This window comes from Sciurus carolinensis, chromosome 5 (genome assembly GCF_902686445.1).
Source record: "Sciurus carolinensis chromosome 5, mSciCar1.2, whole genome shotgun sequence".
In the NCBI taxonomy this organism is placed as follows: Eukaryota; Metazoa; Chordata; class Mammalia; order Rodentia; family Sciuridae; genus Sciurus; species Sciurus carolinensis.
The window spans coordinates 71,570,865-71,584,821 of NC_062217.1; the positions used below are offsets into that span (position 1 = coordinate 71,570,865).

The 13,957-nt window shown below is 40.2% G+C and overlaps 1 protein-coding gene across 10 annotated transcripts in view; it reads left to right on the forward strand.

Moving 5' to 3' along the window:
• Nucleotides 1-13,957, forward strand: part of Scel (sciellin) — a 98,959-nt gene that overhangs the window by 24,472 nt on the left and 60,530 nt on the right. For all 10 annotated transcript variants that reach the window (XM_047553247.1, XM_047553241.1, XM_047553245.1 and 7 more), the window contains one exon: nucleotides 1,033-1,098. In XM_047553247.1, the coding sequence (XP_047409203.1) occupies nucleotides 1,033-1,098 (66 nt within the window). The remainder of the gene's footprint in view (nucleotides 1-1,032; nucleotides 1,099-13,957) is intronic.

A 13,957-nucleotide genomic window follows, 5' to 3' on the forward strand; every position in this document is an offset into this window, starting at 1 on the left:
AGAATACTGATTGTTATCTGTAGAATCTCAGAAATGTGATCCATCTTTTTCCTAAACCCAAATTTCATATCCCCTCCACCCTTGGCCTGTAAAAACAGATTTATAAGGTGTTAGGAGAAACTTAAAATCAGTTACTTCAATGTTCTATCCAGGGCATGACTCTTTCCTCTGACAGATTAGACTTGATTCAGGACCACTGAAGCCAGCAGTAAGACTCTGACTGTTTTTTGATGCACCTCTGACTACTCTTTGGGGGACATCTACCCACTGCATGGAGTTGAAATCTATCTTGCTTGACTTCCATCTGGTCTTAGTCCCATGGTGTCTCAGGAAACAGACCTACTTAAAGAATATAAATCCAGCTCTTCTGTCCTTTTTATCTTGGGTTTCCCTTCTCTCATCCACATTACTCTCTGAACATCTTCATTTTTGGTCCTTATCTTAGTGTTTTTGACAGAGACCTTAGCTATTGCTACCAATTAAAGTTACTTCCTTGTAATGTGAGGTCATCTTTCTAATTCAGGTTCAAATTGAGATTAAAATTGCTCTGGTGTTCTTTTATGTTTTCAATATTCTTGTGTTTTAATTGTACTTTTTCTGAGTTTTAATCATACTTTTTAAAAGAAACAATAATTTGAGTAGAGTATAGATCGTTGTTCTATTATGAAAGAGTTCAGCTAGGAAGAAAAACAGGGGAATAGCACAATAAACACACACGAACCTACTATCTAGATTTAATAACTGTTATTCTTTTCCATTCTCTTCAGATTTCTTTTGCAAGACATGTCCACATTGTTTAATGCCAAAGGAAATGGGAAAAGGAGCTTTCGTCAGGGAGCAGAAAGCTTGGAATATAGGCAGCCTTTTCTTATTTTATTTATGAAACCATGCTCATTTATTTCCAAGGCCTTCTGAAAAAAGTAATCCCATTGCCTTTTTAACTGTCAGACTATTTTTAGTTTTTCCTCACAGACATGGGAATAGGATTAGCCTTCAAGCACCATGTTTATAACTGATGTCATTTCTTCACAGACAGTCCTGGTTTCCGCCACCCCCTCCTGGTTTCAGTGCCACGCCAAGTACAGAGGCCAACAGAAGGTAAGACTGTCAGATGTCAATGCTATGGTGCTGGGTGGAAGAACATGTCAAAGACTGACAACATATAATTGTGGATGCTTTGGATTCAATTTGAAGGCAATTTTGTGGACTCTGAGCTCTGAATGAGACTGATCCAAGTGAGGTCAGGACTACAGGTACCCCAGGGTAGGAGAGCTGACATGCTATTAGGAGTAAGCAGGTGACTGTATTAGTCTGCTAGGGTCATATTAAAAAAGGCCCACATGCTAGGTGGCTTAAACAACGGAAATAGATTTCTTCAGATTTCTGGAGGCTAGGAGTCAAAGATTAAGGTGCCAGTGGGGTTGGTTCCTTCAAAGTCTGTGAGTCTGTTCTATGTTCTCTCCTCAATGTTGTTGGCTTCCTGAACAACCTTTGACATTTCTGTCATTGCATCTATCTTTCATATAGAGTGTTATATAATAACACTAAATCAAATTATTGAACATGCTGAGCAATCGCAATTTGGAAGCACATTCACCTCTGTTAAAATGTTTTCTTTTTAAACTGGTTCAACTACAGTTGACTTCCAATTATGTGAACCACCAAGTATGGATTATATTTTTAGTTTAAAATGTCCCTTCCCCTCAGGCTATTATTAGACATTTCTCTATGGGTGACACCTTTCATGGAGCTACCAAAGTGGAAAAAATATGTGAACTAGGAGTTATGGTAGTGACATTTCTTTTTTCTAAGTATCGTAAGATCCATCCTATTTTGTCTCTATAGACAATAACTGGCACTTTTTCTTAGAAATATTTATTACTTATTTCCAAAATAGCTTCTTATTTTTGTCCTTTATTCATTATCCCAATATTAATGTAAATTATCATTATAATAGGCAACTGGTTATATAACTGTAAAAGTATGCAAAGATTATTCATGAGTTAGCATCTCATGCTTCAATGCCTGTTGAGTTTGTGGATCACTGTTTGCACAGAAATGTCAGTGTCTGGCTCTAAACCCTTACAATTTATGCATTGCTGGATGCGATTTACATGAAAGATGAAATGAGTTAGAGCGTTCCTATTTTTGATTCCTGGCTTACATCCGTAACATCAGAACGAAGGAAAAGAGATTATTGGGCTTTCTTGATCAATTTAGATATCCAATCCTTTTTTAGAGTCACAGATTATTAATATAATGACTGAATCAAAAGATTTCTTTTTGAGGATCAGAGATAATGTCATGCCAAGCTTTCACGGGAAGGAGAGAATAATAACAATATAGCAATGGCTTTGATATCTAAAGCTCTTTGGAAGAGCTCAAAGTGCAGCTTCTGTTTCTCACCTTCAATGCCACTGCATTCCTAGGGCTGATAAATAGCCTTTTTGGTAAATGCTGAAAAATAGAAGAAATTATTAAAAGATGAAAGAGGGCAAAGGCTTCAAAAAGGGATCTTTGTCCCCAGAGGAACCCAAAATAAATGAAAATAGGTCAAAAACAGATATAATGGGGGACTATGCTTTTAAACACTGCTTAATAGTGCAGTGCTCTTTATCTTTCACTAATGGAGTGGTATCCGTCCACTCTTTCTCTCCCCTCCCATCTTCTCCAAAAGAATTTTCTCTCCAGTGGAGCTGGGGTGTGGCTCAGTGGTGGAGCACTTGCCTAGCATGTGTGAGACCTGGGTTCATTCCCCAGCACCAGAAAAAAACAAAACACCCCTCAACCACCACCAAATGCAGAAAGTTTCTCTTAATCTCACTCTCTTTTCTGTCCTTCATTTTCCAAATCTTTGCTTTTTGCCCCTGAAATTTCCTTTTCTTTCTCATCACATACTCCTCTCTGGGCAGCACACTTGAAAATCTGCCAGACTTCCCAGTCATTCCAGGAATGAGTCTTGTCCTGTTTGTAACCTTTAATGCCATGGATCATCCCCTCCCTCACTGATTCCTTTTTTGACCGATATATGATGGAAGAAATAAAATTTAGCTGTGTTTGCATTTAAAATGTGTATGGGAGTTATGTTTGGATTAAAATTAATTTCAGGCACCCTGGAAGTCTCAAACTTGCTTATCAATAGAAGAACTCATGATTATTTATCTATCTATCTATCATCTATCATCTTTCATCTTCTATCATCTGTCTCTCTATATGTACATTTATGCTTGATTATTGCCTCCTCATCTCTTCTCCACACAAGTTCCTGGAGTGATATGTTTATGAAGGAAAAATTGAAATATGTCACCTTACCACATAACAATTATAGCAAATTTTCTTTGTTTTAGAACACAGATCCACACCCTTAGCATTGATCACTGGCACTGACCTGCCCCCCATCCCTCAGGACTTCCCTTTCTCTGTTTAAGTTACTTCATCTCTTTTAAATGCTCTCTCTATGCCACCTGTATAAGATGCTCCCTATATATCCACCTTAGCATGTTAGATTCCTTCTGTCTGCAATATTATCTTCTCCCCATCTGAGGCATCTAAGTTCTTTTGGCCACATTTTCTTCTGATTTATTTTCAAAATTTCACTTCTTTTTTTTTTTTAAATTGTTCTAATTAGTTATACGTGAGAGAATGCATTTTGACACAACATACATAAATGAAGTATAACTTCTCATTCATCTGGTTGCACATGATGTAGAATCACACCAATCTTGTAGTCATACATGCACATAGGTTAATAATGCTTGATTTGTTCTACTGTACTTCCTACCCTCCATACCTCCCTTCCCTCCTTTCTGCCAAATCCAAAGTACTTCTATTCTTCCCTAGCCACCCCACCTGCTTATTGTGAATTAGCATCCACATGTCAGAGAAAACATTCAGCCTTTAGTCTTTTGGGATTGGCTTATTTCACTTAACATGATATTCTCCAGTTCCATTCATTTACCAGCAAATTCCATAATTTTATTCTTCTTTATGGCTGAGTAATATCCCATTGTGTATATATACCACATTTTCTTTATCCATTCATCTGTTGAAGGGTACCAGGCTGGTTCCATAGTTTAGCTATTGTGAGTTGAGCTGCTGTAAACATTGATGTGGCTGTGTCATGTAGTATGCTGATTTTAAATCCTTTGGGTATAAACCAAGGAGAGAGATAGCTGGGTCAAATGGTGGTTTCATTCCAAGTTTTCTCAGGAATCTTCACAGTGATCTCCGTAGTTGCACCAATTTGCAGTCCCGACAGCAACGTATGAGTGCACCTTTCCTCCCACAGCCTCGCCAAAATTTATTGTTGCTTGTACCCCTAATAATTATCATTCTGACTGGAGTGAGATGAAATTTGAGTAGTTTTGATTAGTATTCCTCCAATTGCTGAAGAGGTTGAACATTTTTTTCATATATTTGTTGATCAATTGCATTTCTTTTTCTGTGAAGTTCTGTTCAGTTCCTTAGCCCATTTATTGATTGGGTTTTTTATTTTTATTTTTTGGTGTTAAGTTTTGTGAGTTCTTTATTTATCCTGGAAATTATCTAAAAAAATCTGGAAATCTGGAGATATTCTGAAAAACAAATTGAAAATAACCCCAAACTAAAAGTAAAAATTCACTTCTGATTTACTTCTGTCCTTTCCTCCCATTTCCACACTAACTCAGCAAGTATATTAATTTGCCCAAATATTACCAAATATACATACATTTAAATAAATGTAAATAAATGTATGTATATAAGGAGTGATGGCAATTGTCTCAAAAATGCAGACCAAACTATATAACATGGAACATTGGATATCTCAGTTGTGAGTTCTTTGGCCACCCCTGTTGTTATCCATTTCTTGCTGACTGACATTTCTCTTCAGCCCTCACCCCGTTGCTCTTTGTTCAGAATCCCCTCATTCCTTTATTTTGTCTCCTTTTACTTATTCCTGCGCCTCAAATGCCCCTAACTGCACATGCAGGGTGGTTTAGGTGTTTGCTATGCTTTATCCTCATAACCAAAACATGTTGATAATAATTCACTCTTTGAGAGGCATTCTATGCTACCTTTTGTGATAAAATTATTTCCTCCTGTCAGAATCATATCAACGTTTAGTCACACCCACACTTAATATGTCACAACAATCACTAACCCCTCTGTCCTCCTTATTTCCCTTACTCAATCATTCTTGTAGTGAGTTCAAGTTATGGTGTTAAAGAAATAGATATCACCAATAGGTGGCAGTAGCATCCCATGAACTTCATTTGGATGGTGCTTTGACAGGTTTTCTGCTCAGGGTGCCACTCACAGCAGGAAGTTTTCCAAAGGCAAGTGCACTGGAGCCACCATATATAATGGTAGAAGAGCAGAGGAGTTCCTGGGGGTCGAAAGGATCAGAGAGGGAGCTTACATGTCTTGGTGATGTCACTTAGCAGCATGGACAGTAAACACAGGTGTCAGAGAACTCTGAAGGCAAGAGCAGCTTGGGTCCTTCATAACCTCCCAAAGTGCACAACATGGATATACAGTAACCATGACAGAAGATCCTCTGTGGGTCATGAGAAGAGCATCCACTTCCTCTGGGAGATCTGATGTGGGTAGGGAGAGGTTCTAATGGGACTCAAAAGACAGGTTCTGAAAAAGTATGGGATTTGGAGGAAGGAAAGTAATCATATATTGCTACATTTTCAAGCCCAGGGTGATTTTAAAGCATAGTGAGACTGCCCAGTCAATGCAGGAAGAAATAGGAGCAGAATAGAGAGGAGCAGAAAGAGAATATACAGTAGGTCTTAAGAAGCTACCATGGCACTTTGTTTTGATCAGCCAGAGTCGGGGATACCAGAAGGGTACGCTTGTGGAGCTGATCACCAAGCAATGAAAAATGCCTAAGGGTGAGGGAGGGGTGTGCTCAGGGAGGAGGCTGATGCCAGAGATTCTGATAAACCCATGAACTTAAAATGTGTTTATTCAGAGCAAAGTTACCTCTGGAGAAAATGTTCCATGAGAAGCTCATGTGCAATATTGGTGTGTGTCTACATGTTAGGTGGTGGAGGAGGAGTTTGAAAAATGAGACCCTAGCTACTGAGTTACCTGGTAAATAGAGGTAATGAGAGGCAGGTAGGGTGGAGGTAGAGTAGGGAGTGGATTCTACCACCCAAATCCACAATGGACCATCCTTCAAAGTCTGGCATGAATCTCAGCCAAGGGGGTTCTTCTGTCATCTAAACTCTGAAAGCTTCTTACCTCAGTTTTTCCCTCTTTCTCCAAAACAACTGTAAATCTCTAGCGATGTAATAAGAATGTAATTTCCTAGATGCCAGGAGTGTGGAGAGGTGTAAGACCCAACCCTGTTTTAGGAAATTTTAAGTCTCTCAGGGAGTCACTGTGAGCCAGGATCACTAAACATGCAGCCTGGTCCTACTGAAAGTGGTCTTTGGGGATAGGATGCGACAGAGCTGGAGGGAGCCACAGAGCAGGAGGGAGCATGGCGAGGGAGACAATAGAGGATGCATTTGGGGTACAGAAGGCTCAAAAGTCAGAGTACTTGAGGTACATCTTAGAGAACGAGGAAGTGTGAGCCAGGTGCAGAGGGAAAGGGGTGGGGAAGGGAGGAGGTGCTTTAATGCCAGAGAGCTCAGTGAGCATCGGTGTGTGTGGGTGTAGGTGTGCACTGGTGCCTGTGCTTGTGTGTGAGTGTGTCTGCCTGTGCAACACCATGGGCTTTCTGTCATCCCAGGGCATTCTCTGTATCCATCCTTCATCAGTTATGTTTAGTAGTAGCGGGAAATTCAATAATTCCAAACCTGATTTCAAGTGGAAAAATGTTTTTTAGCACAAGATATTATGAGGAGATTTTCATTCATAACTTGTACCAGGCTTAAGTACCTCTTCAAGATAGCGTGTTTCTATTTTAGGACTTAGTGCTGTGCTGTTATGTAATTGGAGCTCTGACCATGTGGTAGAAATCCTGAAGTATACATCAAAGAAAGCATGAGTGTTGTCAGCATAGGAAACGATCAGAAGGTCAGAGTCAGGGATTGGTTTCCCCTCCCCGCTTCCTTCATTTGAGGAGATGTCTGAAAGCCTGGCACAAAGCAGATTGTCAGGAATCACTAGTGTGTGTCTCGATCTGCCAAGCTCTTAATCTCTTTCTTGTCATCTTTGGGCCCTTCAAAAGAGTGATAATGTTTGCCAGGCTTGGGGATAAGAGGCGCCATTCAGGAGACCTGAGAGACAGAGGTAACAGTTCTGGAGAATCCATGGTGAACTCCTTCTGGTCATCAGAACCCATTGTCAAATCCTGGCATCCTCAATTGCCTCTGACTTTGAATTAGGTGACTTAAAGATTCAGTGGTAAAATGCCATGTAGGGTTCAGTTAAGAAACTCACTGAAGCCAATTAAAATAACTTGATAACAGACAGTGTGAATGTTCCTGAAAGTGACCCAGCATACTGATTTAGAAGAACAATAAAGCCACCACCTCTACCATCCCTTCTCTTCTTTTATTCCTGTAACCATTTTTGAAGATAGGGATGAAAAATAATGTCTGGTAAAATTTAAAATATTAGATATATACCTAGGAAAATTGGCATATAGTGAGATAGTTCCTATATACCATCATTATTTCTCATCCTTATTTGTTTCCACCTCTTCTTCTTCAGTGGTTTTCACTTCCAAGTAACTGATTGGTAGAGTCAGAGCAGAAAAAAAAAAAAATCCCAATTGAGAAAGGAATTGCCATGGCAACCTTGCACTATAGTTATATTTTTCTCTCTGTAACTATAAATGGTAAAATGTAACCTTTCTAATTTTGCTATAACATTTTTAACTCTATTGGTACCAAATCCCCTACAAAGTTTGATATCACACTACAAAGACACAATTAGTTTCATTTTATCCTAACAAAAATCTTTATATTACCAACTAGAATCTTTAATAAAAATTAAGATCCTCTGACTTTCATTAAAATGTTAAAGCATAACAGTGATTTAAAAATCGTACCTAAATGCCTAGATCACCCATTCTAAACATTCATGATTAAAATATTAACCTGACTTAAAGTGTATTATTTTTATTTTAAAATTCTTCTTATTTATTTATTTATTTTGGTACTGGGGAAGGTATATTAGTTTTGAAAAGTATTGTTTGAGCAGAACAAAGAAAAATGCTAATATAGAATAAACATCTTAACCTTTAGCAACAACTTGCTTCCTCTTTAGTGCTATAGGGACAACCTACATGTCCCTGGTCTCCTAACACTGGTTTTAAGAACTTATACATTCAAACAGCAGCAAATGAAAACCACCCTTATTGCACCCAACCCAGATTTCTGCAGCCCTGCCTCCCTCAGAGCCTCCTCTGTTCTGCCACTGCCAGGGGAGCTCCTTGGAGTTGATGAGACAGAGAGGTTCCAGGTTTGAGGCCAAAGGTGAGGAAGAAGCTGTGAGATCAGATACCTAGTGTCAGTGACTTGGATAAAAACATCACCGGTTTTCTCTGATAAGTGGATGCTGATACATAATGGCTTCAGGGGAGGAGGTAAAGGAATAATGGAGGAGCCCTGGATTGTGTAGAGGGGAGGAAAGATAGTGGAATAAGACAAACATCATTACCCTATGTACAAGTATGGTTACATGAATGGTGTGAGTCTCCAGCGTGTACAACCATAGAAATGGAAAGTGGTACCCCATTTGTGTACAATGAATCAAAATGCATTGTTAAAATAAAAAACAAAAACAAACAAACCAAAAAAAAGAACACATTGCCCTGTCCAAGCCATAAAAACAAAACAGTTGAATTAAGAAAAAAATTGCCAAGTGTGGTGGCACATGCCTGTGATCCAAGTGGCTTTGGAGGCTAAGGCAGGAGGATAGGGAGTTCAAAACCAGCCTCGGCAACTTAGCAAGGCTCTGAGCAACTTGGTGAGAAGCGATCTCAAAATAAAATATAAAAAAGTGCTGGCCATGTGGCTTAGTGGTTAAGTACCCCTGAGTTCAATCCCATGTACCAAAAAAGAAAAGAAAAAAGAAAGAAAAACTATTTCACCATTTAGTAGCTATTTCCTTAAGTTCTATCAACTTTATTTCAATTATTATCATGAAAACTCTAACAGGTGACAGGGCTATTTCTGCTTGTTCAAATCTTTTTTTTTGTTTTTGTTTTTTGTTTTTTTTGGTGCTGGGGATTGAACCCAGGGCCTTGTGCTTGCAAGGCAAGCACTCTACCGACTAAGCTATCTCCCCAGTCCCTTGTTCAAATCTTAGAGTCACTGACACAAATCAGGTTTCTTTCCTGCGATAACTGGGCAGAATTAGAGCATACTAACATGGAATGGAGGCTTCACATTATGTGGTGAGCAATGGAAGATGGCTTTGGAGCAAGAAGCCCCTGGGAAGCAGGAAGTTCTGGTTGGGTCCTATAAGTGATGGACATACTGGCTATGTCATCTGTGGGGCAGTAGGGGGATGGAGTATATAAGGACATTTTTCTTAGGACTGTCCTTATACTCTGGAAACCTGCAGAGGGCACTTCGTTGCCTTCTAATCCTTCTTCTTTCTCAGCTATTTGAAGAATGTCGTGTAAGTGAAATCACACACACTGTACAGCCTTTTGAATCTGCATGATGCATGTGAGATTCATCCCTGCTGCTGTGTGTAGCAATAGTTCATCCCTTTTTGTTGCTCAGTAGTAGTATTTCATTGCATAGATGTACACAATTCGTTTATCCATTCACCAATGGAAGGACATTTAGTTGTTTGCAAAGCTGCTTTAAATGTTCACATACTTGTTTTCACATGAACATATGTACTCACTTCTCTTGAACAAATGCCTACAAGTGGGAGTGCTAGGTCATATGATAAGTGCATGTTTAATTTTATAAAAATCTGCCAAACTGTCTTAAAGTGGCTGTTCATTTTGTTCCCACCAGCAAAGTCCGAAGTTTCTAGTTGCTCCATTTCCTTAACACACTTAGTATTTGCAGCTTAAAAACTTATTTTAGCCATTCTATTAAGTATGTAGTTTATCTCATCATGGGTTTTATTTGCATTTTCTTAGAGACTAATGACATTACACTTTTTAGATATATTTATCATCTATACATTTTCTCTCTGGTGGAATACCTTTTCAAATCTTTTGCCTATATTTTTGCTGTTCCTTTTACTTCTTGAGTTTTGAGGATTTTTTAAAAATTTGTTTGTTTACAAGTCCTTCGTAGAATATGTGATTTATAATTTTTTCAGTCTCTTAACAATGTATTTCTTGGAGCAAAGGTTTTTAATTTGATGAAATCCATTTGTTAAGTTTTGTTAAAGAATTATGCTTTTGGGGTGAATCTAATAACCTTGCCTAACCAATGATCATAAAGGTTTTTCTTCCATGTGTCCTTCTAGAAGTTTTACAGGTTTATGTTTAACATAGAGGTCTATGGTCTAGTTTGAGTAGATGCCTTTTTAATGCTAAAATGCTTTCAGTTTCATCCTCTAATCTTTGGAAATGTTTTGCTATGTCTTTGAGAAAACATCTAAGAGCCCAAAACTGCTATGATTTCAGGAGTATTTTTAAAGCTCTTTGTGTCTATTAACCAAATATATTAGTGCATTTTCTGTTGCTATAACAAAATACCTAAAGATGCATATTTATAAGGAGAAGAGGTTTATTTAGCTCACAATTTTGGACGTTGCAAGTTCAAGATCAGGCAGCCCCACTTGCTCACCTCTGGTGAGGGGTCACCATGGTGAGAGTGCATGCAATAGGGAGAAGTGGACTGGCCACAGAGGACGCCAGAGAGAGATTCAGGGATCAGGCATTCTCTTCTGAAGTTCCAGAAGAATTCTGTCATTAACCCCTTCCAAGGGCAGTAGAGCAATGATCTGTTCATTTTCTAAGTCCCATGTCTTAAAGGTTCTACTATCTCTTAACACGGTAGTACTGAGGACCAAGTCTCCACTATATGAACCTTTGGGGACAAACCAAATCCGAACCATGGGACCAACTAAAGTTGATTTATGTTCTTCTAGATCCACCATAAATTTAAATTTTATTAACCACCACAACATCTACATACATTTGAAAAGTACAGTAGGTGGATATCCAGGTATTTAGAGTCTGGCACATGCTCAGTGTTTTGCGGAATCGAGGTCTTTGCAATAATTCTGCCCTTCCATGGTCACATGGTGGTTTGCCATCCACAGATCTGCATCAATCTCTTTCTTTTATAGAAAGAAGCAGAGGTTCCGAGGGAATCAGCTCCCTTTCCAGGGTCAAACAGAGAGTTAGTGGCAAGGCTAGTCTGGAAGCTAAGCCTCTGGGATTCTGGTCCAGTGCATGCTCCGTGACTGTGCTTAGGGTTGGTGGAAAAGGCTTCAGTGCTAGATAGTAAGTTGTCGCCACAGTAACCATTCCTTTGAACTTGGCCTTGTGTTATACAAACTCTTTGAAAGCAAGGACCACACCTCTTCTAGCTTATGAATGTTGTTTTGCACCTACACTGCAAACATTGTAATTGGGCAGTTGTGGAATAAGTGCTTGTTGAGCCACTTAGGTGAGGAAATACAACTTCCTAGCATCCTATTCGTAATAGTTTCACCTTTGAAATACCTGGAAGAATATTGGTTATAGTAAGTATGATGTAGACAAAAACAGGATTTGATATCAGAAATACTAACTTGAACTTTGAGTTGCTTATTAACTGTATGTTCTGGGGCAAATTACAAAACTTTTTGCGTCCCAGCGAAACATAATACACATCCACAGGTTATATGTATGGGTCAAATAAAGTAATGTATGCGAGATCCTGGCAAAGCTGATATGTACTGAGACCCCTTCAATATCAGTTCCATCTCCTTACCATTGATGGAATAAAAATCTTATAGGTGGGACACAGAAGCTCAGCACAGTGAAAAGCAAAAACAAAACTCACAATTAAATATGAGGGTCAATCGTTCTTGGTGGAACCTAGACTTGTGCTGCTGTTATGGAAATGTTTGCAGAGTAAGACTTGGACCCGAGTCTCAGAGCCATGGGTGTTATCCCAAGAGGACATGATGGAAAGAAGTGATCTGGGTGTTATCCCAAGAGCACATGATGGAAAGAAGTGATCTTGGCAGCAGCTTGTGGAGATGAAGTAATCCACTCAGCTTTCTTCATAGCGTTGTCTTTTAGCTCCGGTCTTTGTACTACAATCTGCAAGTTGTCATATGTTGCTTGTGAAAACTGCCTTTTTATTCCTCAAAGCTATCCTTTACCGTTTTAGCCACTACAGTGGTGGCATCAATCCCACAAAGGCCTTGTGGGGGAGGGCAGAGGGGAGAGCTGGGGTCAATTCACCCCAGCATCAGCATCCTGTCTCAAAGTGGAATTCAATCAGGATCGCTCCAATAAATATCTTTTGTTTCCTTCTCTTCCAAATGCCCCAGGCCACAGCTTCCTGCTTGGTGCTTGCTTTTTAATCCTCTTGCTTGGCATCGCCTCGTGCTCCTGGCACGGCATGAATGACTCCTCTCATCCCCTGCCCCCACCCCAGGGTTGGGCTTTGTCATCTGTGGCTGTCATTGTAGAGAGGGCATCGAAAGGTCCTGGAGGTGAACTGAAGTCAAAGTGGCATGGCCTGCCCCCGATCGCTCACCTTGAAACTCGGGATCCTCCTCTGCTTTTCCTGGTCTTCACAACTTCACACCCAGCTTTCCACCCCTCCCCCCAGTACTCCTCAGACCCTTCCAGATCTCCCTCTTCTCTCTCCATCTGTACCTCCCAGACCCGCCCCTTCGACACTTACTTACCTCTTTGATACCTTAGATAATATAACATTTAACATTGCATCAACAGGGTTCTGCCATAAGCAAAGCTTGGCCCATCCTATCTCTCCTTTCTGTAATCCACCTTCCCATCTTGTTACCTCTCTCCTGTCTGTTCTCAGATACCCAGTGCCCAGTGCAGCCCCATTATCACCCAGGACGGACTCCCTTCTTCTGCTTTTCCTCTACTTCTAGAAGGAAAAATTTAATCAGCTAAGCCACACAGATACACTATAGACTATCCCTTCTCACGTATACCCAACGCAAGAATTTTTCTTTTTTGCGGAAAATAAAAAGATGTTTTAATGCAAACAAAATAGTCTCTAACTGTGGAATCTGAGAGTGAGCCAATATGGGGAAACTATTTCCAAGCTAATTATCCTAGTGCTCTCTGCTCTTCTAGTTTGAAAGCCACCATCAACACAAGAGCCAGGAGACTCCCTATGCTCTGTGTCCCATTGCTGGACCATACATCCTCCAAAACCTCACCACTGTACACTGCCAGGGAGTCTTCAGGACAAATTCCATAATGTCTTCCATGTTCATGTCTATGGATCTCTATAAATACTCCAGGCAGGTCAATTCTTATCACCTGCACCATCCCCACAGACTCTGTACAGCCCTGACCCTAACCCAATGTAATGTCATCCTGCCCTCTCAAACCTTCCACTGGGCCATTATCATCAAAACGCTTTGCTTGCCAACCACGGTGGTACACACCTGTAATCCCAGAGACTCGGGAGGCTGAAGCAGGAGGATCATAAGTTCCAGGCCAGTCTCAACAATTCAGTGAGGTTCCAAGCAACTTAGCAAGAGCCTGTCTCAATAAAAAATAAAAAGGGCTGGGGATGTGGCCCAGTGGTAAAGCTCCCCTGGGTTCAATCACTGGTATCAACCAACCAACCAACCAACCAACCAACAAACAAACCCCCTGCTCTTCAACCTCACCTCTGGATGGTTGCTCACCTTTTTCCAGAAGACCCTATCTCCACAGCAACTTTTTCGGTAAGGGCTGACTTTCCCCTCACCCCATCTATCCCAAGGACCAAGGAAGGGAGGGGTCTTGCCCGGTTCTGGTTGCCACTTCGTGTCTAGAACTCCTCGTCTCCTTTGAAACTGTGCCACCAGGAGCTTCTCTTCCTCTATAGATACAGCTGAAGGTCTCTGAGCCACT